Source organism: Cygnus atratus, chromosome 20 (genome assembly GCF_013377495.2).
Source record: "Cygnus atratus isolate AKBS03 ecotype Queensland, Australia chromosome 20, CAtr_DNAZoo_HiC_assembly, whole genome shotgun sequence".
NCBI classification, from domain to species: domain Eukaryota; kingdom Metazoa; phylum Chordata; class Aves; order Anseriformes; family Anatidae; genus Cygnus; species Cygnus atratus.
In genome coordinates, this window is record NC_066381.1 from 5074961 (window position 1) to 5102874 (window position 27914).

Here is a 27914-nt window from a genome sequence, read left to right on the forward strand (position 1 = left end):
GCTTCGACAGGAATAAATCAGTATTTGCTCAGTCTGGGGCATATACAGAGTCACCATAAATAGGAGAGCTGCAATGATTTGGACTAGCTGAGAATCCACCATATTCATGCAAATTACTAGATAAGTGTCATAAGGTTTGCATGGAGAGGCAATATTTTTTATTAGGCCAGCTGATATATTTGGAAAAACAGACAAGCTTCCAGGCACGCAACGCTTCTTCAGGCCCAGGCTTGTGTTACATCTTACCTGTGAGAATCCAGGGCTGGTACCCAAGGTCTAATACTATTTTTTTTGCAGGTTAGAGGAATGATGTATTCGATCCACATGTGGAAACATAACTCAGAAAGCCTTAAAGCCTGGGTGTCCAGGAAGAGCACACAGCTCCGGGCTGGTCCGTACACGGAGACCTGACTTTGTTGTGGCACATCGTCCTGTTTGGCTTGGGTAGGTGCCCTGTGGCTGTAGCAACACCTGAAAAACCACAGAGGATGCTTGAGACCCACAAAGTTCTTTAATATTCTCCTACGTTTTCCACTCTTTTTTTGCTCAAATTCTATCCCCAAAGCTGGTGTCATACCGAAAACAACACAAAAACCGTTACTGAGCTCTCTAGAGGCTGCGACCCTTGCTGGAAGAATGAAGGCGCCATTATCATAAAAGAGGAATAAACTGCTGTTGTGTACGGGCGCTGTCCTGGGGCAGCCGCCGTGGTAAACAAAAGCAGGGCACAATGGCTGCTTTCACAGCCAAGCACCGCATGTGCCACGGGGTGTGAGGCCAGAGACGCAGGGGACGCGGGCGAAGGGATGGGAGAGCACTTGAGTGCTGATGGAGCACGTTTGTGGCAATTGACTCAAGAGTCCCGAGCTGTGCTTGGCTTCACCAGGCTTGCACGAGAGGAAAAACTCTACTTTGTAAAGGCAAGAACCTGTGTGGGCTCACCAAAACACCGAGCTGGTGCTGAGGTTGGCGAGAGAAAACGCCTTCAAGGGGAGAAAGGCACAGCATGGCGCATCGCTGTGGGATTTCCATCCACTGATTATGAATGCTTGGATCTCAGCCTGGTGAACGTGAACCTGCAAGGAGCCTTGAACAGCCTGAGCTGAAAAGCCGCAGGGTGTGGGGAAGGTTTAACGTCGGTTTCGTTAGAAACCTGTCCGACCTCACCCGCGAGCTACGACGTGAGTCGGTCAGCTGTTGAGCAAGATGGCCAAAGGACGGAGGGTGGAGGGGAAGGAATGCGATAGACAGTGGTTTATTTCAGGAAGGAAATGGAGAGGATCTGCACGTATTTCTAGTTTTAGGGAACTATTTGTCAGAAGAGGTGATCTCTTGTTTCAGAACCTCTATACAAAGAAGTAATTCGTGTGAGTGAAACAAATCCACTCAATAAAATTTTTGTTACTTGTAAAGCAGTGCTAAAAACACAACAAAGATGGAGAACTTAGCAAAATTTGTGCTGCTCACCATTGTAAAGCACTATCAGCATCTCCAAACCAATTTGTCTCCACCTGGGTGAGGCCATCTCCACAGGTTTGGGACAGGCACAGTCACCTGTGGCTGGTATCAACCCAGGAAAACCAGCACACTGCATGCCCCAGTGCCACAAGGGTTTCCTGAGGTATTTCAGAAGAAAAACCACTAAAACAGGGGACCGGCAGGTGATTTGGATGAGTCGCCAGGTCCAACTGTCCCTCCAGCTTCAGCCATGAAGGTGATGAGATCTCCACGGACGGTGGCATCGGGAAGGGTTGGGGACGAGCAGAGCTGCTGCAGCAGAGGATGGCACTTGCCAGCACCAAAGTGCATCAGGGATGAAGCGTTTCCACCACGGTCAGCACCTCTCGTTAAACCCTTTTCCTTTTCCACAGTGCTGGTGCATCCTCTAAATATGGCATTCTCTATAGGCTTTAGGAAAAAGGGCCCAATAATGGCTTGTTATGAAGCTTCTAACGCACAGCAGCAGCTCTGCTAGGTGCCGAGCGAAGGCGCGTTTATACTTCACTCAGAAAATTGTAGTTTTTATTTATTTTAAGGGTGACGGACCACTGGGACAGGTTGCCCAGAGAGGCTGTGGCGTCTCCTCCTCTGGAGACACCCAAAACCCGCCTGGGTGCCATCCCGTGTGGGGTGCTCGGGGTCACCCTGCTCGGCAGGGGCTTGGACTGGATCCCTGAAGATCCCTTCCAACCTCGGCCATTCGGTGATTCTGGGATTCCCTACGGACGAGCGAGCGTCACGGGCAGGCCACCAGGCATTACTGATGTCCTTCCCCGTGGGGCTGCTCCCCTCGGTGAAGGGACGGCGGACGCGGGGCGCCAGCCGCGCAGCAGGGTGACTCAGCACCACCGCAGGCCTCAGCACCGCGCCGCCATCCCGCTGGGGACCCCAGCGTGAGGGGGACTCGGGGAGCGGGCACAACATGGCGGGGGGCTGTGTGTGTGCTTGGGGACACGGTAACAGCGGGGCCGTGAGGGGCCGGGCCTCGCGGCCTGGCGGGGCCCTCCCGGGGGTGAATCAGCAGCGGGGCCGCCGCGCCCCACCAGGGCGGGCCTGGGGGGGTGGAAAGGGAGGAGGGGGAGAAGGGAGGTGGCCATTTTGTCAAGCGGCCAGCCGGGGCGAGGCGCGGCGCGCGGGGCGCGCTGGGAAATGTAGTCCTCAGGAGGGAGCAACGCGGGGAGGGTGAGGGGGGAAAGACTTCATCTCCCGGCGTGCCCCGCGCGCGGGGAGGGGAGGGGTATGGAAGGGGCGGGGCGTGGATGGGCGTGGTCGGCGGGGGGCGTGGCCAGCAGGGGGGTTGTGGCGCGCTCACAGCCCCGCGAGCAGCTGCCGTCGTCCCCGCTGCAGCGCCGGGAGTCGCCGCTTCCTCCTCGTCCTCCTCCTTCTCCTCCTCTTCCTCCTCCTCAGCCTCCTCTTCCTCAGCCGCCTCCTCCTCCTCCCGGAGACCCCCCCCGGCCCCCCGCGAAGATGGTGGACCGCGAGCAGCTGGTGCAGAAGGCCCGGCTGGCCGAGCAAGCCGAGCGCTACGACGACATGGCGGCCGCCATGAAGAACGTGAGTGTCTGTCCGGCGGTCTGTCCGTCCGTCCGTCCGTCCGGTGTCCCCGGTGTCGGGGTGGTGGGGGGGGAGCCGCCGCCCTTCCCTTCCCCCGGCCCCATGGGGATGGCTGCGGGGTGGGGAGGGGGCGGCTGGAGGGAGGGGAAGGGGTGGGGGAGGGCACGCGGACCCCTCTCGGTCCCCCTCCTGTCGCCGGGTCCCCTCCCCTGCTGCAGCTCCAGCTCTGAGCCCCCCCCGGCCCTGCCCCTGCCGTCCAGCACCGTGCCCTCACCGGTGGTCCCCACCCCCTGACCCGAACCCCATCCTCAGCCCCAAACCCCATCCCTGTGTCCCTATCCCCTCCTCTGTCCCCGTCCCCACCTAGCAGGAGGTGTCCCTGGGGTTTGGCGCTGCCCCCAGCCCCACGCAGGGCTCCCCACCCCGTGGGGTGAGGCTGTGGGGTGGGGTTGGGGGGCCTCGGGGGGCTCTGTCCACATGCCGCTGCCCAAACGGCCCCCGCTGCCCCCGCGCATCCCTTCCCCTGCGCGGGCTGCAAGGCTGCTGCACCCCTGACCCCGAGGAGCTGAGCCTTTAGCTGCCAGGGCTTTGCCTCTTTTTTTTTTTTTTTTTTTTTTGCTGCACTTGTTTCGAGATTTATGAATTGAGTCATGTTGTATTCATTTCACGCTCTTAAAATAAAGACTCTGCATATAGCAGGCTGATCTGATTTGTGACACCGAACGCTCCCCTTCAATGCTGACATTTTGACAATGTAAGAAGTAAAAAAACATATCTCTGATCTGATCTTGCAAACAAAGCAATCGTGGGAGGCAGGATCAAGTCATTCCAGAAGATTCTGCATTTGTCATATTGCAGAGAGGCTAGACTGGGTGGAGGGAGGGAGGGGGTGCTTTAAAGGGGAAAACTGTTCTTTATGTTTGTCTTAGTCAGGTCTGAACCTTTGAGAGGAGCTGGGGTGTTCTCCCTTGCTGATGAAAAGTGAATGCTGATCTAGGAATGTCGCAGTCTGTCTGGGATGCAGCTCGCTGAGCCTATATTGCACCATTTTGACAATAACCTTGCGTTTATCAAACAGACAAAACTGTCACAGCCAGCGAACGGGGAGGGAGGAGATGTCTTCCCAAGGAACGAAATACGGATAATCAGAACGAGATAATATCGCATTAAAGCACCCGGGCTGCTCCTCTGCCACACCATGGATTTTATTCCGTTTTCCGATAACGGCATCCATTCATTTTAAGGCAGAGCTTGCTGGGGGAGCAGACACCACAGCTTATTTCACACGGATAACGCAGCCATTAGCACAAAGCCAGCAGGGATGTGCCTGCAGACTTAGCACGTAGGCTCGGGGCAGGATTTCTGCCGCGTGAATTTCCCTAGGCTGCCTGCCGGGGCCGGGTGCCTTAACCCGGGGCCGGGTGCCTAAACCCGAGTTGTTGTTAGAGATTACACGTACGTTTTTTATTTTTTTTTCCTTTTAGCCCCTACCGGCCCTGGTGAAACAGTAACCCGGGCTAACGCCGCTTATCAGCCGCCGCGTCGCTCGGCCCTACGGGAATGATTCACGGTGGGCGTGCTGCCGCCTCCCGCCACGGCAAACAAAAGGCAGAGCTTTGTTCCTGATTTCCCTGCAACGCCACCGAAAACTGCGGCCCGCTCCCACGGCGGCAGGCACGTCACGCTCGGTTATCCCCGCTCCCGTCCTCCCCGCTGCCCAGCCCCCAGCTCCGGTCGTGCGGGAGGCTTGTGACCTCGCGCTCATTTCCGTGGCAACGCGCAGTGATGTCATATGTGCGATGGGACGAGCTGCAATGCGCCCAGGTGGTAGCAGAGAGCATGCAGCCCAGGGAATGCAGCAGCCTGGAGCTCGGCGCTGGCTCACGTCCTCCCGGGCAGCATCGCCGCAGCTCGCCATCCTCTCGCAGCCTTAGCACAGGGTTGGTTTCCCTTAAAGTCTGGCCGTGTGCCTAAGGGGTTAATTTTTCCCGCAGATCTCGCCCGATTAGCACGTTTTCGTGGCAGCCTGGTGGGTCGTGGACGCCGCATTGGTCGCGTCATGCGGGCGCCATTGAATGGCTGCTTGTGAGGCTTCAAAATGGGAGCAGCGATGGGGCTCCTCCATTGTCTGCTCCCATTCACTGCGTGGTGTGCTGCAGCAGTGCGTTGGGTATCACGGGGGGTTCTGCTGAGTAGCGTGTATCGAAAGTTTTAGGTTCACCCTGGCTGCAGGCGGTGGCTGCCTGTGCCAGCAGTGGGTACTGCTGCAGGAGCCGGGCTCTCCCTTTGCTTGCTCTATGCAGCAGCTTTCCTGGGGTGTCTCAGGAAAACCCTGGGGAACAGAGGTGATACATCGCTGGGCCTTGCCTGTGTGTGACCTTGGTGGTGCCCCTTGTTGGTGTGGGGCTGAAATCAGCCCTGGCCAACGAGCGGAGAGCCTTCTCCTTCCTCCCTCGCTGCCCACAGTACCTTTGTCAGAGCGAGCTGCCTTTTTGTCCAGCTTTGGCTCCTCTAAAGCTTTGCTGCCCAGGCTGGCTGCTTACACCGGGGCCCAGGATCGATATCCATCAGGCAGGGAGCGGCGGTGCCTCCGCGGGCTCTGCGCCAAGCTCCGGGGCCGGTGCTGCCCGGGAGCCGCCTGGGTGTGGCAACGTGCGGTGCTGGCCTGCCTTGGGCACCCATGGGAGGGCACCCGTGGGAGCCCCGTGGTGTGGGCAGGGCAGGAACCCCACCAGCTCCCGGCTCCTTTGGGGCCTGGGGGAGCGCAGGTGGCCGAGCGAGATAAATGGTGTGACTTGTGCAGGATAGAGGTTGGCTAAAAAGGGTAGGAGGGTTGTTTCATTGCACCTACCCACGGTGTAGGAACGGGGGCGCATGCAGGAGCTTTCAGGCCACCTGAGGGTCCATGTGAGAGGAACGTTTGGTTGCTTGTCCCTGGTGCCCCAGGCTCTGCCCCGTGGGTGAGGGCTGTCAGTGGGTGACTGCTGGGGATGCCAAAAAGCTGCTGCCCAAGCCTTGGTGCAGTAAATGGCTGTTGTGGGAGGAGGAGGAGGAGGCCAGGCGTGGAGAACCACAGGGTCTCCTTGACACAGGTTACGTGGGCTTCTGCCACGTCTGCTCGCCAGGCTTTCAAGCTCCCACCCTCCAAGCCCTGTGACCAATTTAATGCAGATTTTCCCTTGGGAAGTGACATGGAGGTCCCCCACCTGAGGGGTGCTGGGGGGCAGAGCGGGACGGTTATCTGCTGTCTGCTCCTCATGAGCAGGCCAAGGAGGAGAGGCCTCTCCTGGAGGAGCGCTGTGCGGGCCATCTGTGGCGGCTGGAGCCGGGCGGGGAGCGTAAGCTGTTGTAGTAGCACTCCCCGGGGGGCTGGGGGAGGCTCTGGGGAAGCCATTTCCAGCACCAGAGCGCAGAATTTCTGCTGGCATCTACCAAACACGATGCTGCTCTGGCTGCCGCGGGCGTCTTAAGGGGTTCTCGGCCTGGCGGCACCTCCTGGTGTGCCGTGGCGTGGGGCTGTGCTGCTGGCACCATTTTGTGTAGGCGAGCAGTCCTCGTTCGGCCCTGAGTGAGGATTCTCTGGGCTCAAGGTGACCTTGTGGGTGCCTGGGTGGCCACAGCAGACAGCACCTGGTGGGCTGGGGAAGGCTCCATAGGCAAGCACTGCTCACCTCAGACACCCTGTGCACATCTGATGGCCCAGGCTGTGGTGACGCGGCCCCCAAGGACTGCAGCGAGGTTCTCTTGGGTCTGCTCAAACCCTGTCAGAAACCCAAACTGAGGTGTGGCTCTCCTCAAACTGCCCCCTGCTCCTTCCTGGCCCCTTCCAGGGGAGTCCCACACTGGGGTGGTGCTGGGGGCCTGTCACCCTGCCATGGCAGCAGCAAGGAGCGAGCGTGTTTGAAGCCCTGCATGGACATGGGAGGATAACGGGTGGAGGGGGGCTGAGAGCACAACAGGGCCAGCAGCTCCCCTGTCACCTCGCAATGGAAGAGCTGACGCAGAGAACTGAAGCAGCACAAAGTGTCGGAGCTGCTGGGTATTGCCGCTGCCTGTCTGCACTGATGTGGGTCTGCCCCAGCCGGCGGCAAGTGGGGCTCCCTTCTGGAGGGCTGTGGGGCCCGGCGGGTGGCTGCCATCACAGGCTGCAGTCCTGCTGTGCTTCTCACCTCAGGACGGTTCTTAGCCAGGGTTCTCTCTGCTTACACAGCTTTGGGTTGTACATGTGGCACGTACCTACCTGCCTGCAGCTCGAGATGCCCCAGTTCAGTGGGGCATTGCGTACCCTAACCATGTTAGCTGGCTGGTCCTCAGCAGCTTGAGCTTTTGGGAGCTCCTAAGAAGTCTTATCTACGGGCTTTAGGAAGAGCCACCGTCCTGTAAAACCGTTCTGGGCTCTTCTGGATTGGCCAAGTGTAACAGCGAGGTGCGGACTGATCACAGATAGCTTTCTTTGAACCAAATGGGAGTATTTGAGGCTGTGTTGGAGAACATAGTTTTTGAATCCTCTGCAGGTGCCTCGGGTACATGGAGACAATAAAGGTCTTGGGCAAGGGCTCTGCAAGGGCCCTTTGTTCTGGGCTTACCAGCAGGTCTTTTGTGTGATGGCCAGCCCTGCGAGTGCAGGAGGCTTGGTGGAGCTGTTTTGCTCTTCGTTTCTTCTTGTGCTTGATCTGAATTGAAAACTCTTGGATCTCTGGAGCCCAAGCGCTCTCATCTTGTCTCATCTGAACTGGATGATGCCACTGGGCATCCATCCTCTTACCAGTTCTCATCAGCATGCTGGGCAGCGCTCACGAGACAAGTGCGGGCTGTACAGATAACTGCTGTCCTTCTGCCTCTCTGCTTCTTGCCATACAGCAATAGAGATGCCTGCAGATGCTCTCGGGATTTGGGTTGTGATGGCAGGAGGTGTCTGAACCAAGGGCTCTAGCCGTGCCCCCGAGCTGCTCTTTGCCTCATGGCTCAGGGGTGAGTTTACGCGGTGCTGATGGGAGAATCGTGCAGGTACAAAATGCACGCGGTGGAGGCTTGCACAACTGGGTGCCTCTGGTGTGGTTGTACTGGTGAGCGGTCACTCAGCCTTGCATGCAGTCTCCTGCCTTAAATCTCTAAGGAACTAGTGCTCCCTTGGGGCTCGGTGAGTGATCTGTGGGTGAGCACGTTGCAGCCTACCTGGCTTTGGGGCAGCTGCAGGTCTGGCTGGGCTGAAGCACTGAGCGTCCAGTCCTGTGCACCAAGAATCATCAGGAAAGATGAGATGTGCTTGCACATTTACCACTTTGATTGATACATACTTGTAGCTTCAGCTGAGCTTGGAATCGATCCCCTACTAGCTCTGACTCTGGAGGATAAAAGAAGAAACATGTCTCATGGTGCAGCTGATAGGGCTCCATGATAGGGCTGCCATGGCTGGGAGAGGAGAGCAGTGGTCACGGCTTCGTACCTGGAGAGACTTCCCTGGGCACTGGCAGGCTTGGCAGTAAATGATGAACAAACTCCACCACTGAACTCTTCAGCTTCCATTCTGGGCAGCTTCATGCCAAGTAAACCGATAAATGCTTGGAGCATTGTGGGCAAGGGTGCATATTTTAGAAAAACAACAAAAAGCTTGAGTTTTTGGGTCCACCTGCTGATGCTTAAGGAACCAGCTTCTTCTTGGGAGGTGGCTTTGTCTCTGCTCATCCATGTCCTGGAGGCTGAGCACGGCTGAGGTGCCAGGCTTGGGGACTCAGTGCCAATGTGGCAGGGAAGAGCAAGGAGGAGGACTGGCTGCTCTGTGTGTCCCAGCCAAACATCAGGTTGTCTGGAGGCAGGTACAGAGGAATGGGTGGCTTGAAAATGCCTGTGGTTGAGCTGGAGGGAGCCTTTCCTTGCCAGGGTCGGTGTCTGGGGCTTGTAGGACTGCAGAGCTGAAGCTGCTTTCTGTTTTTCTGCCACCTTCCACCTCCTGAACCGTGACCAACAATGAAATACAAGCGCGCAGTGGAATAACTGCAGTACAAAGCACAGAAAAAATGGGATTTGCCTGGCTTCCCAGGCACTTCATTGACAGTCTCGATAGGACACAGGCACCATCTTCTTTTGCCGTGGCAAAGCTGTGCTGCAGGGCTTTGGTTGTCTCAGGCTGACTGATGGACCCTTGGTGCTTCCAGGCACAGTTCTGCACTTTGGTGCTCTGCAACTCAAGATAGATTTTAGGAAGCTAATGCTATAATGAGTAATTTTGTGCTCCATGGTTTGGAGCCAGCTTAGACCCTCTTTCCTTCGCTATTCATGCCTTCGTTATGTCTTTCTGGAAGGCTGGAAGCCTTAACCAACTTTTTTTTTCCTTTTGTTGGAAAGATGAGTAACCTAACCTGTCCTTGGCTGAAGTCTTTGTCCCTCCTATTAGATTCATGTTCGTGATTCATTCAGACAAATGGCAATCTGATATCTGGAAAGCAGAAAACAAATAAATCTATAAAAACAGTAGCAGGTACTTACTTCATTGGTTTCTGAAGCAACGACTGCTCTGCTGGAAGGCGATAATTGGAAACCAATTTTAACACCTGCTCAAACGAAGGGTAGGTGGCTGTGAATTGGTGGCTGTACTGGTGAAGACACCGTGTTTTTTGTGTCTCAGCCTCTGCAGCCTTCATCCTGACTTGGGGATGTTCAGATCGATAGCCAGGGGCTGGTTTCACACTGGCAGTGGTCAGGTAAAATGCTCTTGTTTGTGCTCCTGCCTCTGCAGCTCCCAGCCTTTGCAGATGTGCGAACTCTTCCCCCCCAACCCCCCCGCCCCCCCCCCCCCCCCCCCCCCCCCGTGGAGACAAAATGGCTTTCTGAGAGCCTGGACCAGCCACGCTTTGCGCTGTGCTGCCTGAAAGCTTGGCCGTGCTCTCCTGTGCAGGCTCCTGCCTGTGCACCAGCACCGACTGACACAGGACAGTCCCCTCCTGGTACCTGCATCCTCCTCCTGCCTTCCCTCCCTTTGGCGTGGAGCAAGCCAAGCCTTTGGGCAGCATGGGAGGCAATTCATGAACCTGCACTCGACAGAGCAAGTGGGAAAGGGGAAGGATATAAACCCACAACCGGCCGGCTGTGGGGTGGTTTGGTACCATCTCCTCCGGCGGTCCCAGCCCGTGCTGTCGTATTCAGCTTTCTCTTGTTCCTTCCTCCTGGCTGCTTGGTGTAATGAACACTCCCTCCTCCCATCCCCAAACGAAGGAAAACGATGACAAAAAGACACTTCTGCACTCTATTATTTATTTATTGAAGCAAAAGGCCCAGCTCCTCCCTCCAGATGTCAAGATGCGGGATTCCTGCCCCACTGTCGCGGGGAGGAGCTCGGGATCCCCTGGGCTTTGTGCGGCTGGGCTGGGCACACAAAGGCAGCGAGGCCGAGCTGCTCGGCCCTCCAGCCCCGCATAATGCCTGCGGCTGCCTTTTGTGGGCTGGAGCTTGGGGAGTTGCAGCCCTTGTGCCGGGGCTGCCAGAGCCCGGCTCGACGCGCACAGAAGTGTCGCGCGGTGGCTGCGGTTCTCTGCCGTGGCGGGGAATGGTGGCATCTGGGAATGCTCCGAAATGGTAAATTCTGGAAGAAAAAGGGAACTGAGATGATGAGGCAACAGTCCCAGGGTTACAGGAAATACAGAGAAGACCATCTCAAAAGCAGTGATTTCGTGGTGCTGGCGAAACAAAAGCCTTTGTCTACTTATTTAGGCGCAAACTTCCTCCGATTGCAGGTTTTTCATTGTTTTATGAACCCGAGGATGAACTGCTTGTCCTGCACGCCCATGCTGCTCGGATGTGTGCTGGCCATGCCCTCGCCAAGCCTAAACCTGCTTCAGGAGCTGGCACGGCGCTGGGGCTGAAAGCCTGGCGCTGAGATCAGGCGGCTGAAAATGGAGCGATGACGGCACGGCTGCAAAAAATGCACTGAGCAGGTGATCTGTGGCAGCTGCAGAGCATAAAGGAAGACAAAAGAAGTCAATAGGGAGAGGTGTCATTTTTTTTTCCTCTCTGCTAAAATAGGTTTGGTCACATCTAAAGAATGACCCAGCGCATGCTCCGTTTGGTATTAAACCTGGTTTTTGGCCCGCCACCGGTGATCTGGTGACCAAGGGCAGTGCATTAGTTAACAGCAGCAGGAGAGTAACTAGAGAACATATCCCTGATGGCATGAGATTCCCTTAAAGTGATCCCCAGATTAGGGATTAGAGTACTTAATGTTTTTCTTCCCTAAAGGAGATGTTAGGACTGAGTCAGCCTATGGGCGTTCGAGGCGGCCGTGCTCGGACATACGCAAGTCTGCAAGGACTCAAAGTACAAAGCATTCCTTAATTGTTTGCAAATTCCTTCTGATCTTACTGGATGGGTTAGCCTGCTCGGGACGTATCTTTGCTTGCGTATCAGGCAAAGCTGCTTGGCGTGTCGATGTGCTTCTGATTCCTCTTTAAGGTGGCTTCGGCAAGGCTCTAGGAAAATATCAGCAAAAAGACTCAGCTTCAGAGCTAACTAGGTTGCTGATGGACATCTTGTTTGGACAGTTGTGCTTCTCTGCAGCAAAAAGTTTATTAATAGTAGCTGGAGAAGCCGTTGCTGTGCAGTGTGCTAATAAACACTTGAAAGCTGCGGCAGGAGATCTGCGCTTGTAAAAGACTAACGCTCAGTATTCAGCAGTGAATGAGAACTTAGGGAGGATTAACAGGCTTTGATTTACATCCAGCTGGGGAAGTCATCGGAGCTTTGCCTGTTTATGCTGTTGGGCTTTGTTACGTGGGATGAATTTTTCATTACCTTGGAGGTGAGAGCCTGGCTTCTCGCATTTGGCGATGTCAAGACCCTGGTGCTTGATGGGCTCTGCCACCTGCGATGAGCTGAGATCAGATCTGTGGTACATGTCCCATGGACTTCAGAACAGGGCTGGGAGGAGATGGTTGGAGCCAGGCAGCAGTAGTTAAATCCGCAGTCAGATCTAGCTTACTAAAGCAACCCTCCTTGTAAGGGTACCCATTTAAAATTGGCTGCAGTGTTCCAGAAAGCTGCCAGAGCGAAAACTCGAGTTGCTTTTCTGCAAGTCCATTTAAGAAATAAAATTCTTTGCTAGAGGTGTGTAAGATCAAGCCTGAAATCCCTGAAGCGGTGGGAGGGCAAAGTACATCTGGAGGGATAATCACCTTGCTCGCTGGTGCGGAAATTAAACCTACTGTGGAGCTGGCATGCTGGAGTCCACCTGGGCATTCTGGAGGGGCTTTGGCTTAAAATGGTAAAACATGTTTTAGACACTGCAAGGAACAGCTGGCTCTGCAGACCAAAAGACCTAGAGCAAAACCATTTTTCTTTAATGCTTCTAGAACCTTGCCTTGAGCAGGCTTTCCCAAAGCGTTTGGGGTAATGAAACGAAGCGGTTAAAAACCTTCTGTGCTAGCTGCAGGGGAGCTGTTTGCACGGTGGCAGCTTCTCCCATTTCATCCTGCTGGAGCAGCAGTCTGCCAGCTGTAGCAGTTGGCTCTTGCTGGAAGAAGCCCTGCGAGCAGGCAAGAATTGCCTGGTTCATCCTGCTCCTGCATGCCTCTGCCCCTCGTCCAGACACAGCCCTACAGGCACTGAGCAGGGCAAGGGCTGCAGACAGCAGCTTCCAGCAGCCAGAAGACACTCACCTGGCCTGTGGCAAACTGGTTCTCCTCTCTCTACTCGGTCCATCTGAATAGTGTTGGTGGGTACAACACACCGCAGTCACTTCTAGAGCCCCTCATCGAGGACAAACGTCTTGTGGTGGCCTGGCCCTTCCTGAGAGCTCCAGGAGCGGGTGCGATGATGTGGTGCCAGGTCACTCACCTCCCAGCAGTGGGGCTGAAGGTGAGTAGGGAAACACTAATACCTGAGCCAGATTAATACTCTTAGAAGCTGTGAGGTAAGTCTTTAAGCAGCTGAAACTCCCAGCAGCACTAGACACACTTCCTGGCATGGAACCTGGTTTGTTTAGCTTGTCCACGCTTATGCACCAGAGTACCTAAGGGCTGCCTTGCTTGGTTTAACTGTTTTGTCATAAACTGGAGGGGGAGTGAGTCTTCCCGTATTAACCAAGTCTTAAGGCTCTAGGAATGACCAATGGTGGTCCTATGGATGGCTTATTCTGCTAAAAATGCTGTGAACAGATGGGCTTCTCCGAAGAAGCAAGATACTTGAATGGAAAAAGTCCATGTCTTTAAGCATAACAGAAATGCTGTTGAGGAAAAGGCTGCAGTTATTCAAGAGCTGCTCAGCTGACACCTGAAGAAGCTTCTTCATGCAACTCAAAAAGTCAAATGAATTGACGTTCTCCTTTTAATAGCTCAGAATAAATCCCTTTTAAACTTTTGGCGTGCTCCTGGACCGTATTCAAGCTTCCATGGCAGTGGCGTGCTGCCATATTGGTCTGCTACATGCTTTGCAGAAAGATGATACAAAAGGCACATTTTGAACAATATTTTCAAATAGTCTGAGGTGGGAGAGCTCCCCAGGCTTTTGAGTGATGGAGCAGGGTGGTGATCTTGGACTGCTGCTACGGTGCTTGCAGAAATGCAAGAGTGGGCAGATGTTGCTTGCCAGCCTGCCATATCTTGGGGAAGGAATAAGTTGGCGTCCCTTCTGTTCCTTTGCAGTTAGCAGGCAAAGGTGCTGGTATCCCATCTGTCAGAGGCAGTGTGATGAGCCCTGAGTGACAGTGCTTCTAAATGCTCAGCCTGATGTGGATGGACTTGCTGCTTTCTCCGTCTGGTGGTAGGAAGGCATCAGACCAACAGAGATTGATGATTTTTCCCAAGGGTTTTTAATAGGTACAAGGCAGCTAGTGGCAGCAAGACAGTGAAACAAGTTGTCCTGCGTCCAGCTTTCATCTTGTTAAATAGTCTGCCTTTTTGTAGGGCTAACAGGAATCAGGGTGTTCATAAGGACCGCAAGAAGAACTTGGGCTGTAATCCTTAATGACTCAAAGCAAATACTAGCTACAGCAGCAGCTCCCTGCTACAAGACTGCAATGCTAATTCAGAAATGGTGCATAGCTTGGCACAGAGGCACTTGAAATGCATACACCTTGGCCATGCTGGGAAGCTTGGGTTATTCCTCCCCACTGCAGTGTGTCTGGGTTGCCCTCTTCCAAGTCAATAGCCATGTCAGATGGCAGGGTTCAGTACCATACCTGGAGGCCGCGTATGGAAAACAAACAGATGCTCCCATGTGGCTGTCTTATCTGAAAAGCTGCAGAAGAAGCTGGTGGGGCAAATCTTTGGCACCCAGGTGTTCTGTAGCAGGAAAGCCTTGAGCCGTTAGACCAAACATTGGGACTGCAGCTCTGCAGATAAAGGACGATCCTTGAAGTGCTATCAAATGCAGAACGGGAACAGCTCAGAGTTCTGCTTCTGCCTCTGGCTTTCTCACCACAGCTCCCTTATGACCTTCTGCATGCAGAAACTTGAGGCAGCAATGACCCAAGTACTTGAAACTTGTTTTTTGTCTAGCTTAAATCCAGCAGAGCCAGACTGAAACTGAAGTAGATCTGCAGGCTCTAAGGGCTGATCAAACTCATGTGTCATATGATGAAATTCACTTTGGTTTAAGTAGTTGTTGAGCTATGGAGGCCAATGAAATAAATGAGCTCTTGCTTTTCATGTCCCTCAATTTTGGAGGCTTTGTCTCAGGTGGTTCAAAGTTGCCTTATATAATAAAGGCTACAGGGTGTGATGAAAGCTCCTGTTAGCTGGAGGAGCATGCGGAAATCCTAATCAGTGTCTGGAGTACCTAAGTGTCCTCTGAGATCCAGTTATGCTACAAGTAATAAGCAGCCTTACTTTGCAGACACTGCTCCGTGATGCCTTCTGAGCCATTTGAACCTTAATGGCAGAACCATCCACTGTGCCTCCGTGTGCCTTCAGCTTCTTTCAGCCACTGTCTTGTGATGGCCCCTGTGAACTTCAAAATGGGAACCAGAATATGATTATTCATATTGAAAGAGTTGAACGAGACAGCAGAGGGGAACTAACTTCTGCCCACAGCCTGCACGTGCTTTTCTGGTTTTGTCTGAGATGAGAGGAAGGGTCTTATCTATAGCCTAAAATTCCCCAGCTATGCTCAGATTAAACAAGAGGATGGTGGAGGAGGTCAGAAAGGAGAGGAGTAGTTATGATATGACTTCCATTTTAGAAGTATAACGTCAGGGAGGAGGCTAGAATACAGGTGAAGAAGACCCGAACCTGTGAAGTCTGGTAAGATTCTTGATTTAGATCTAGTTTAACACACGCCTACTCTGTGTCAAAGTAGGACAGTGCTTAAGAAAAGCATCTTTCCAACTGCATGATGGCTTCCTAGGACAGCTTGCTCTTGAGTGTTCAAGGAGAAGCTGTTCTTGACTCAGTTGTGCGATGTTTAGCCACGACTGTAATCAAGCTACAAGGCAATGGCAATGATTTAATGTGCTTGAAGGAAGACATTTCTTCAGAAACTAGATATGGAGTGAAGTATGGACAGAAAATGCAGGTAGTGATGTAGAAGTCTAAAGCTGGTTTCTCCAGCCTGTCACTGTCAAAATGGTAGAGCTTGGGTCTTGTTCTGGCTGCTGCCTGCTGAGGGTGGCCTGGTGCCTGCCAAAGGGCAAAGGAGTTCCACTGTGAGACCAAAATAAAAATAACAGTGCTAGCGATGGTGGAAGGTGGCACGAGTGCCCATAGTGCTGAAGGTTTCTCAGTTGCTTCAGCCTGAACCGGCTGCTGGCCAGCTGCTCCTATTCTGACGCTTTCAGACTCAGTGAGAATGTCACTGGTGGGACTTTAGGCCCAACATCGTCTTAAAAGCCCATTTACCTTTTAAAAAAAAAAGAAACAGAAATCAGGACCTTCAAGCCAGGCCTCAGTGTGACTAACAAGCCATGTGTGAGGGAAGACGAGGCGATTGCTCGGGTTTCTGTTGGAAGATAACGTGCTGAATTACAAGGTGCAGAAGCCATGGATTGAACAGCAGAGACACAAATGCTGAGGAAGAAATGGCTGTTGGGTGTCGTGGTGGAAGGGGAGCTCTGGCTGTACGCACAGGGTATCACAGAAATGGCCCTTTTCTAGCCTGAAAGAGGCGAGCGGTCAAGAGCTGGGCTCGGGCAGGCCCCTCCAGGCTGAGCGAGGTGTTTGAGAGGCCTGTGAAGGGAGCAAGCAGCTGTTGGCCCTATGTCACTCCCATTAATTGCGTGTAATATCAGATTGTGAATTAGCCACGCGCAGGATCACAGGGTTGTGGTAACTGGTGACTGCTCTACTGAAAGCATGGCATGTTGTGGACAGCTCGAGGTTCCCCTGGTTCTCTCTCTCCAGGAAAGCTTGGCTCCTTTGTCAGTGTTTAGTGTCTTCAGGGACTTGAGATCTCTTCTGGGCAATCAGAAAAGCGAGTGTTGGGGATTATAAAATGGATTAAATTGTCGAATGTGGATGGTGTTCCCCAGAGAAGAATGTCTGGGTCTGTTCAGCTTGCTCTGCTGTGTGCTTTAAGATAAGACATCAAAACTAGGTAGCAGCCATAAATGGGTGGGCACTTAGTTAAAAATGTCAATTAAAACCCATCGTAAGGGTAAGTAGGGAAAACTAAACCCTGTGATGCACCTCCACTGCAGCTGCTCTGTAGCTGAAGGGGCCACGTGTACTCAGAAATGGTTCCTTCAGACCTACTGATGCGAGGTGAGAAGCGTGGAATAGAGTCCTGGAATAAGCCCCGTGAGCAAACTCACCAGCTGGTGGCTAGGAGCAAGCGTTTTGTGTAGATCCCAAAGAAGCCTAATTAGGATGCTTCTGGAAAGTGGGACCAGCCATGGGCGTTTGGAGAGCGTGGACCTCGATGTTAGGAGCAGGTAAAGTTCTGCCTGGCCCCATGGCTGCAGTGTGATGCTTGAGCATGCTGGGAGCCTGCCAGGCTCTGGATGTGGTGCTGGGTCAGAGCTCAAGGGTGTAATGGCGAAAGTGGGAGAACCCCCTCTGGGCTTGCTCTGCCTCCAAATGGCTTTGTTACAAATTGGTGGTCTTTGAAGGTGTACAAATCTCTAGACTCTCGAGGAGCAGAAACCCTAAACTCACAGTAGGTTCCTGTTGGACCATCTCCGTTGCCTGGGGGCCCTCCAGTCTCGATGCCTTTCCTCCGCCGGGCTGAAGGGTTTGTGTCTGTCAAGTTTCCAGCTGTGTGGCTGGGTGGACCAGCTCTTTGCACTGGGCTTTCTATGCCACGTGCAAGGCTGGGCTCAATTTCAGCAGCACGCATCTCCTAGCCCCCCAGTGCCTTGCTGATCTGCAGGGCCATAAGGGTGAAACGAGGCTGGGTACGTAGATTTGCAGCACAAGGTCTGCTTCTCTGTGCCGCCAGCTGGGGAAGTAAAGCTCCAAAGTGAGCTCTGGCTCCCAGTCAGAGGCTGGCTTGGTTCCTGCCAAGCCCTTTGAATGTCAAGCTGTTGTTTATTCACGTATTTATTTTGGATATTCAGCTACCCTAACTGCATGTAGCAGTAAGTGGGTGGCACAAGGATCCTGGGAGGCTGTGCTCTGTACACTGCGGTCACGCTGTGGCCTTGTAAGTGCCCAGCCCAAAGCTGCTGCGCGGTGGCCTTCTGGCGGGGCTGTCAGAACTGTGAGCACTTTTTTCCTCTTGTCTTTCCAGCGGGCAGCTGCGATTATCACTGTGACCATAGGGATGTCGCAGCTTTTATTTTGGGACTTGGTTTGGGAATGGCATGAGGCCTAGTACTGCTCCCAGTTACGTGCCTAATGAGGAACCCTTCCTGCTTTGATAAGTTCCCCACAGGCTCCCTGGAGAAGTCTTTGCGTTCTCCACAGGTGTATGTTCCATCTGTCAGCGATTTTTTTGAAAGGATTTTGACAGGCGACTTTCTTCCGTAATCCTTAATAGCTTCAAATTTAAAATGTTTATGGCAAAGCTAATCCTACGAAACTCCCTGTAGCTTTAATGAATTTGTCCTCCTGCAAGACTCTTCTGGTGGGAGGAGGTAAATCTACTTCTGAAGTGTGCTTTCTGCGGCAGTGAATATCTGGAGGCAGGGCTGTGGGGTAGCTCTAACATCCACCCGCCTAGGCCCCATTTAAAGCTGGTGTACCTGCTCAGCGAGCATCTCGCTAAAAGCATGACCTCACTTGGTTATCAGCCTCCATAATTAGTGTCAAGATAGAAAACCTCTGGGATTGGCAAGTCTCTTGTAGTATTATAGCAGCTAGTGTTGGACACTCGGGATTTACAGCTGGAAGGTTAGATCATATATTGGGTTGGGATTTCTGGATGCCTCTTGCCCCCATCTCCAAGGATGGACAACCCGTAAACCCTGGGGCAGGGGAACACCATAATTGTTCTCAATTATCTCTGAAAGTTGGCTTTATACCACAGTATCTCTAATTAATGTTTGTGCAGGCGTTGTGCAAAGGGAAGAATGATCAGAGTCATCTCAAGATGTCAAGTCCTATAAAAATGCAGCTAGACACGTGTGATGTTATGGCACAGGGTACCATATAAATGCCTATAAATGGGTCGTGTAGCACATCATGGCTGAGCCTCTGCCTCATGCCCTCTGTGGGCAGAAGCATATCAGGAAAAGGAGTAGAGCGGGGCTGGATGAGAGCACCAGCATGCTCTGCTCGCCACTAGGGAGACTGCAGAGTAGCAATAGCTTGGGTCAGGGAGAACACACGTTGGCCAGACCACGGCTTAGCAGCAGCAAGGAAAAGCTGGAGGCAGAAGTGGATGCCACTGGAACGAGCTCTTGTGATGGTAGGAGCGAGGTGTGCGTTCCAGGCCGCTCCAGTGAGATCCTGGGTGGGTCACCTGCCCCTCACGGCCCAGTCCCTTGGCTTCCTGATCGCCATCGTAAACATGGTTATCTGGGCCCCGAACGAACCTCGCCCTTGCAGAAATGACTCAGTATTTGCAGAAGCCTTTCGTTTACAAACCGTGACCTAATCCTCGTGGGAAGTGACTGCGGAGAGGAGACGCGGCAGGGCCCGGGGTGCATGTGCCCTTCAGACAAGGGATGGCAGCTGTCAGCAGGCAACCAAGTGGCTGTACGGGGTTGTCCCAGCACCCTAGGGTGGCTGTGGAAGGAGCCCACGCGTCTCTGAGCTTGCCCAGCTCTGGCAAGGCTATATGGCTTGTACAATGCCTGGCTGGCATTGTACCCCGCTCATGGGTCCTGCCCCAGTGCCTTCAGCCAGCGATGGATCAGTGGGAAGTGGAAGGAGGTCACGGTACCAAGTGCAGCGCTTCCAGAAACTCAAGCGACCGCGGCAGTGTTTGGTAGCCTGGTTGTGGAAAGGCTCTGCTCCGTTGTCTCCTTCCTTAATCACTCTGTTGCTGCACACTGTAATGACTAAATTGCCGTGTTGCGTGAGGCAGGTGGAAGTGATACTGTGCGTTAACGCTCTTATCGTCAATGAAGAAAATCCTGTGTGGGAAGAACATACTCTTACCATGTGAGCTTTTAAATCCTTATCTCTGCAAATGCCCTAGGCAGCTAGAATTTTAACATATAACATATTCTTGAGGCATCTCAAAAGAACGTACCATGCTTGTGGGAAACGGAAAAGACGAATATGCCATAGCTGAATTGTGTTGTTAATCCATTTGTCTAGCTAGTAACCCTAGAACATCTCCACCCTCTTGCTCTGATGGTCCCTCATGTCTGCCTCTTGATGTCTGATGCTCATCTTGCAAGTGAAATGCATCTTTTTTCCTAGCGGATTTCTCTCATTCTGGAAAATACCGATCTGCTAAGATGGAGAATGCCTTGAATGAAAGCCACCCTTCCCTGGCTGGGGGGCTGGACCACAGCACGATTTCCCAGCTGGCTCCCTCTGGGAGGAGATTGGATGCCCAATGATAGCCAGGATTTGGCGAGCTGGCTGTGTTCTCCACACCTCGCTCCAAGTGGGAGCACCCGAGTGCTAAATGGTGATGGGAATGGCGAGTGGCTGTGGCTTAACCTGAGTTTCTCTCTTCTCTCTTCCTCTCTCGATACAGGTGACAGAACTGAACGAGCCTCTGTCCAATGAAGAGAGGAACCTCTTGTCTGTAGCCTATAAAAATGTCGTGGGGGCACGGCGCTCTTCTTGGCGAGTAATCAGCAGCATCGAGCAGAAGACCTCTGCCGATGGGAACGAGAAGAAGATCGAGATGGTACGGGCCTACCGCGAGAAAATAGAGAAGGAGTTGGAAGCCGTGTGCCAGGATGTGCTGAGCCTGCTGGACAACTACCTGATCAAGAACTGCAGCGAGACGCAGTACGAGAGCAAAGTCTTCTACCTGAAGATGAAAGGGGACTATTACCGCTACCTGGCCGAGGTGGCCACTGGTGAGAAGAGGGCGACCGTGGTGGAGTCTTCGGAGAAAGCCTATAGCGAAGCCCATGAGATCAGCAAGGAGCACATGCAGCCGACCCATCCCATCAGGCTCGGCCTGGCACTTAACTACTCAGTTTTCTACTACGAGATCCAGAACGCCCCGGAGCAGGCCTGCCACCTGGCCAAGACGGCGTTCGACGACGCGATCGCCGAGCTGGACACCCTCAACGAGGACTCCTACAAGGACTCAACGCTCATCATGCAGCTCCTCCGTGACAACCTAACGCTCTGGACAAGCGATCAGCAAGACGACGACGGTGGAGAAGGCAACAATTAGACCCCCAGATGGACTGGCAGCCGCACGCTGATGCTAACTACTGCAGTCTTTATTTTTTTCCCACGAGTGGGGGGGTCAGGGGTGGGGGAGGGAATGGGAGGGGACACCTTCCCAGGGAGGCCCCCCACAACCTGTCTTTGATTGCCTCTTTGACATTTTTGCCAAAACACCACTAGTGGAAGTCAGGCTGGCTGTGCTGGTATGGAATAGCAGCCTCACTGGCATATGGACTGTTCTGTAGATTATTAATACAAGTGGAGCTGTCTTTAATTTAACTTTATTGCTAGAAATAAAAGGGTTTTAAGATGAATTAACTTGAATGGAATGGCCCTCGTTTTTAAGAAAAGCAACACAAAAAGGAAGTTCTGTGGTTCCAGTAAGGCTTTGTGCGTTTGTTTCTTCAGTTAAGTGCCGTGTGTTTGTACCACGTCGCGGGGCGTCTCCCTGGAGCGCTCTGCCTGTCAGGGCATAGCTTAAAATCCCCAAATTGAAAAGGAATAATAATAATAAATAAAAGACTAAAGAATTTGGGACTTGTAAAGCCCCAGGATTTAGGCCATTTAATCTTTTTAAGATATTTATTAGGGTAGCTTACAGTATTAACACTAAATTGCAGTTTACAGTATTTCTACATTACAGCCATATGACATCAAGCCTTTGATTGTCTGTTTTCTTTTGCTAGTTCTTTTGGCTTGCCTTCCTGATCAGTCCTCGCCTGTGGACTGGCTTAGCTATTCTGTGTCGCCCAAGGCAAGAAGACCGCCCGCCCGAGGAACATCAAAGCTGCTCTAGTTTTTTGGTCAACAGCTTAACAGGTGCTTGGCTAGCGGCTGTTTAAACTATTTTAGTCCACAGCAAAAGGTTTAAGAACTTAATTAGAAAAGGGGGAAGTGTTTAAACTTAAAATGCCACTTAAGAAAAAAAAAAAAAAAAAGAGAATTCAGGTCTGTATGTCATGTACTGTGTTTGGTATTTCAAAGACCATCCTGATTTAAGGTGCCACAGCTGCTTCCTCAGGGATTGCACTGCCATTTCACTCTGCCTGACTTTCTCCCACTGTACCATGAGGTTTGTCAGCAGATCTGCAGCACCCAGGCTCCCTTGTTTGTCATCAGGGAAGCCAGGTGCGTTTTCTTTCTCCTGGGGAAGCTTGTGGTGTAATGAGTGAACTTCAGGAGCTTAGAAACTAATTTGGTAGAGAAATCCTCAAGGGAAGAGCTACAATCATAGACATTTCTATCAAGCATCGGGAGCCCAGGAACTTAGTTCTCTTCTTAACAAAATCTTTTCCAAATCTGTCTTATCTGGTTGGGGGTGGGAGACGGGGCATCTGAGTTTGCTTAGCAGGTAATATTTACCCCATTTTGCGTAAAATTTGTATTTCCCCCCCCCCCCCCCCCGCATAACTGTTGGAAGTTCACTGCTGGTCTCTGGCTTGCGGAGTGCTGCCACACATAGCTTTTTTAAATAAAGCTGCGCAGCGGGGAGAATGGCACTCGGGCGTCTTTTTTCGAAGCAGGCTTTCATCCTCCCTTTTGAGAGCCCGTCCGCAAGCAGCGCGCAGCGGCGATCGGGGACCCTCGGTCCCGCCAGGGTCGCACGGCGCATCCGCCCTGCCTCGCCGCGCTTGAATGAAGTCGCAGGGGCCGCCAGCCCCTGCTCAGAGGTGAGGCTGCCCCGGCCACGCTAGCCAAGCTTCCCATCGGGTGCCTTTGCACGGAGAGCCTTGCCGAGCCCTGCAGTTGGCTGTGCGCCTCGGCAGCGTGCCACACGCCCGAGCCGCTGGTAAATGCCGCGGACTTGGAAGATCTGTTTAGGCTTCTCACCTTCCTTTGAGTTCCCGTCATGTCCAGTGAGCAGTGTTGTCCCAGCTGTATGATTTGGAAGTGATTTACTGGAATTACAAAACCTATTTTTTTCTTTCCGGCTTTTGCTCTGGCTGCTTTAGGAAACTTAACGCAGGAGAGATCGCACAAGAGGGCTAAAAGGGGAGTGGGGTCAGGGACTTGATTTTTAAGCAGCTTGAATGGTTTCTTTCATTTTTTAAGAAATGCACTTGCCTATGATACTGTCTCTCCAGTGAAATGATTACTGCTCCATTACTCTATTGATACAATATTGTGCATGCTAGTGTCGTATTTCTATACAGTAGCTTGAAATTTATTAACTTATACTGTAGATGTTATGTATTCCTATGACAAAATAGTCTTCAAAAATTTTTTAAAGTTTTTTAATTTATTTTTCTTTTGGGGGTAAAGTTTGCTCTACCAAATAGTGATCGTAACAAACTGATCTGTTATGGATGTTGCTATAGTGACATGCAATTATATATGATTTTGTTTTTAAAAAGGAAAAAAGCAAAAGAAAACACCAGTGTTAGCTTAATCTTAATGTCTGGTGTTCGTCATGGTGAAATTATAACTATTACAGTGTAGGAGAACAATGACTGTGTTCTTTGAATGAGCCTTTGTTTGTGCTTTTTGTCATGTTATGCAGTGAACTATTTTTAAGGTCTAATCAGTGATTATTTTTCCAACTCCGTGTTTCTGTAAGGAATTATTTCACACACGGACCATTCTTAGCAGTTTTCCTCAGTGATGGAATATCATGAATGTGAGTCATTATGTAGCCGTCGTACATTGAGCAAATAAACTTACAGATCTGACGTCAGCGCTGCTCAATTGTCTTGCGTCTGTCGAGTTTCTGGGGGTCTGGGGCGGGGGGGCAGCGCGATCGGGGTCGGAGGCTTGGACCCCAGCCCCAGCTCATGGCAGGTTGGGTGGTGGGGGAGAGCTGGGATCACGGCTGTGTCCCCACCGGGCGCCTTGGTGGTTCTTGGGCTCCCGAAATGGTGAGGGAAGGCTCGATGAGGAGCCGTGGGGACGGTCTCTGCATGCTCAGGGTGGGTACGGCGGGTTCCCGGGGCTCGGTGGTGGGTGCCTGTCCGCCCTCCGTCCCTGCCCGTGGGCTGTGCCGCTCGGCGCCGTGTGCTGTGAGCGGTGACTCACGCTGTAAAAATAAATCCCCTCCCTTGGAAACCCTCAGCCCCAACGGGCGTTGACTCGTGAGCCCTGCGGGGTGGGCATGGGTTGGGCCCCTGCCTCCGGAGCTGCCACCGAACCCCAGGGAAGGGGCTGGGGATGGCCCCGGGACGGTGGCAAAGAGGTGCCCAGGGCTGGCACGGCACGGGAGAGCGATGCCACCTCCACCTGCAGCGACACCTCGCCACCAGGGCCACCTCCCCGTTAGGGTGACTGGTACTCACTGCCCGCCCCTCGCTGCCAGGACGCCCTTCCTGCACCATCTGTCACGGTCCCCGCATCCCTTGAGCTACCTGGGTGGGTGCTGTGGGAGCAGGACCCGGTCCAGCCCCTGGAACTATCCTGGGCCCCCCAGATGGCACATTTGGGGGCTGGTGGCCTGCACCACCGTGGTGCCTTGGTTTCCCCAGGGCTCCAGTGTCATGGGGTTGGGGCTGAGCCCAGCCCAGCACCTCCCAAGCCCCAAGTTAGCCCCACATCTCCCCCACCGTGCCTCCCTCTCCTCTGCCTGCTGATGGGGGCCTCAGTTTCCCCATTTGGAGAGGGAAATGGCCCCCCCACCTCCAGCACCCCACGCACCAGCAGTGCCTGTGCGCATCCATACCTGCATCTCTGCTTGCCAGGCAGGATTTGGCCCTAAACTGGGGCAGTGCAGCCTGCCAGGGGCTGGCTGCCGTGGGCTGGGGGGCAGCACCCACCGGCACCCCCATCCCCTTCCTCCCCTACAATCAGCGGGGCCGCAGGGCGCTCCCACTGCTGGTCCCCAAGGCTGGAGCTGCTCTCGCTATGGCAACCGTCTCCATCGCGCCGGTTGCCGTGGCCACCCGTCCCCAAAATGGCACACCACGCACACCGGGGGTGCAGGAGGATGCTGTGGGTGGGGGGGTTGGCTGGCAGAAGGGCCCCCCGGGCTGCAGGATTCCTCCCGGGTCACCAGCTGCCTGCCTGCGGGATGACTCAGGGGGGATTAGGGGGATTTGCCGGAGCGGGAATGCGGCCCGCGGCCATGTAGGGCCAGCCGTAAGCCCCTGCGCTGAGGCACAGGCACGTGGGGGGCACGGGGAGCGTGCCCCCCTCTCTGCGTGGCACCAGTCCCTGAGCTGGGGCCAGGGCTGGGCGTGAAGCTCCCCCCATCCACCTGGGGCATCGCCACGGGGTGAAAGGAGGGGGCAGAGCGGGGCACGGACAGCCCGGCATGGGTTGGGGATGGGGGGGACCCTGTTCCCACCTCCTGGGGGGGCTTCCCTGCAGCCTGGGGGGGCAGCTTGTTTTTGAGGGGTGTGGGGACCCGGCAGGTTGGGCACATGGGAGGCTGAGGTGGTGCCACCTGGGGTGTGGGAGACCTGGGGAATGCTGAGACCTGTAATTCTGGAGCCTGGGGGTGCTGAGCTGTTGAGACACGGGATGTGGGTTTTTGTGGAGACCTGGGATGGAGGAGACCTGGGGTGTGGGGACCCCGAATTTTGGAGCCCCAGGATGGCAGAGCCACGAGGGACATTGGAAGTCTGGGAAATTGAGATCTGAGGTGTAGGAGACGTGTGATGTTGAGACCTGGGGTTTTGGAGACCTGAGATGTCAGAGCCCCAGGATACAGAAACCCGTGATGCTGAGCCTGGGCTGCTGGAGACCTGCGATGTGGGACCCCAGGAGGTGGAGACCTGGGACTTTGGAGACCCAGGATGTCGAGACATGGGATGCTGGAGGCCGGGGCGCGGAGGCCTGGGATGGGAGGCCGGCTCTGGCCGGCAGACAGCGGGCACGGGGCAGGTTTCTTTCACCACTTTTTATTCCCACTGACACTACCTTCTCCTTCACATTTACTCAAGGCACTGGGTGACTGAGCGAGTACAAAATAAAAAATAAAAAGGGGGCTGGGGGTGGGGGGAAGGCATGAGGGTGCACTTCATGGGGACAGCGGCGGGGGCTCCTCCTCCTCCTCTTCCTCTTCCTCCTCGGTGCCTCCTACTTCTTGGCCGGCTCGTCTTTCTTGCCCTGGCTCTCGACGGTGACGGGGATGGTGATCTCGGCAGACTGGATGGCCGGCTTGGGCAGGGGCGCCTCCACCGTCAGCATCCCGTCGGGGGACAGCGAGGACCGCACGGCCGTGGCCTCCACGCCGGGGGGGAGGCTGCGGGGGAGAGGGGGAGATGCTGGGAACGGCCCCGAGGTCCTGGCCACCACCCTCCCTGTTTGGGCTGGTGGCAACCCCGGTGTGTGCGGGCCGGGGCGGGCGCTGGAGGGGACAGGAGGTGGGAGGAGGTCCCCAGGGTGCCGGGGGGGTTCCAGGCCCACATCTCCTCCCCGCACTGGCACTTACGTGTATTTTCGGGTGAAGCACCGGGAGATGAAGCCGTGCTCATCCTGTTTCTCCTCATGCTTGCCTGGAAGAGAGAAACCCAGGGCAGGTCAGTGCCCATCAGGTCTCCGCACTCGGGGCGCGCCTTTCCCCTCCCCAGGAAGGGACTGATCCTGCCCATCCTGCATCTCTGTGCCCTACCACCAGCCTGGAGCTGCGCTGACACACAGGAGAGACATGGGCCCCTCCAGGAGCAACCCCCAAGCCCCAGAGCAGCGAATTGCTTGTGGTGACAGACCCGACCTGTCCCCAGAGCCTTCATTTCGGCTCCCCGGCACCCTGCGCATGCTGCTGGCTCCGTGCCACGGGGGCCTGTGTTTTGTCACCACGCCCCTCGCCGAGCCACCCGCGGCGCTCCGGGGATGCTCGGGATGCCGTGGGGCTCGTCACACCCAGCTGTGCCCCCCAGGGCACTGTCACCCCCGCACCCCTCCACGGCTCACAGCCGGGGCATCCGTCCCCATGTGGTGGCCGCAACACAGCGAGGGGCTGACGGTGTGGGGCGTGGGGTCTGCACCCTGCAAGAATGCTCTTGTAGTGCTGTTCCTTCTTCTCTGCTGTTTTCTCATTTCCCCTTTTCCTTGTCCTTTCTCCTTCCTTTCTCTTTTTCCCTTTTCCTTGTCCTTTCTCCTCCACTTTTCTTTCCCTCTTACCCTTTCCCTTTCCCTTTCCCTTTCCCTTTCCCTTTTCCTTCCTCTTCCCCTTTCATTTCCTCTTCCTCTTCCCCTTCCTCTTCCCTTTCCCCTTTTCTTCCTTTTTTTCTCTTTTTTTTTTTTGCTCTGCATTGCCTTCCCTCCCCAGCAAGCACCATGATGGCTGCACAACCATCACCAGAGCCCCCAGGGAATGGGGGAGACCTGGCACACCCCCGGCCCCCACCTGTGGCACCGCCACCCAGCACCCCACCGCCCCGCGGACTCACCGGTGATCTCCACGATGTTGTCCTTGGTCTTGACCACCAGCTCCTCGGGCGCGAAGTGGTTGACGTCCAGGGTGACCTTCCAGCTGTCGGCACTTTGGCGGATCTCGGAGATGCCGCTGCTGAGCTGGCGGCTCAGCGCCCGGCTGTAGGGCGAGCCCGGCGCCGGCACCAGCGCGCTCTCCCCGGGCAGCAGACGGAAATACCCGGGCCAGGCGCTGCCGCTCGGCCACTTGTACCAGTCCTCGGGGATGTGGGGCATCCCGAAGGACTGGTCGAAGAGGCGGCTGCCATGGTACCAGTCGCGGAAGGGCTCCCAGCTGGGGCTGCGGAGGAAAGTGAAGGGCACGCGGCGCTCAGCCATGATGCGCAGGGCAGTGGTGCTGGGGGGCCGGCCGCGCGGGGCCTTATGAAGGCGTCCCGCTGGTTATTTTTAGCCGGGAGGCTCAGCTGGCTATTAATGGAAATTGCAGCAGGGCCCGGGAAGGGACCAGAAGCTTTCCCAGGCCGGGGCGGCCGCGCGCAGCCGCGTTGGGAGCCCCCGGCTGCCCACCCCCGCGGCGGGGGCTCGGCTGCTTGGCGGGTGATGGATGGCCCCTGGAGCGCTCCCAGCCCTTTCCCGTAAACAATCCCTGCGATGCGCAGCTCCGGGGCCGTCTGCGCCGGCGTGGGGAGGGCGCTGGGGGGGTCAGCACAGCGGGGGGGATGAGTCAGTGGAGGAGCCCGTGCTCGGCCCCGCGCCCACTGCGTCACCTGGTCCCTGCCAGAAGCTTCTGGAGCGCCCCCCCCCCCCCCCCCCCCCCAAAGCTCTGTGGCCCCCAGGTGGCCCCCAGGGCTTGGCCAGGCTGGGGTGAGGTTGTCCAGGCCCCGA

At 54.7% G+C, this 27914-nt stretch overlaps 2 protein-coding genes across 2 annotated transcripts; one reads left to right on the forward strand and one right to left on the reverse strand.

The window, feature by feature from the left end:
• Positions 1-2734: 2734 nt before the first annotated feature.
• YWHAG (tyrosine 3-monooxygenase/tryptophan 5-monooxygenase activation protein gamma) lies at positions 2735-23408 on the forward strand. The gene is made up of 2 exons (XM_035559187.1): positions 2735-3054; positions 20071-23408. Exons 1-2 carry the CDS (start codon positions 2740-2742, stop codon positions 20725-20727), a joined length of 972 nt encoding a protein of 323 aa, XP_035415080.1. The 5' UTR covers positions 2735-2739; the 3' UTR covers positions 20728-23408.
• A 2128-nt stretch (positions 23409-25536) lies between these two features.
• On the reverse strand, positions 25537-27691 carry HSPB1 (heat shock protein family B (small) member 1). The gene is made up of 3 exons (XM_035559145.2): positions 27047-27691; positions 26086-26149; positions 25537-25896 (listed from the first exon to the last, which is right to left on the reverse strand). Exons 1-3 carry the CDS (start codon positions 27405-27407, stop codon positions 25731-25733), a joined length of 591 nt encoding a protein of 196 aa, XP_035415038.1. The 5' UTR covers positions 27408-27691; the 3' UTR covers positions 25537-25730.
• Between the last annotated feature and the right edge of the window lie 223 nt (positions 27692-27914).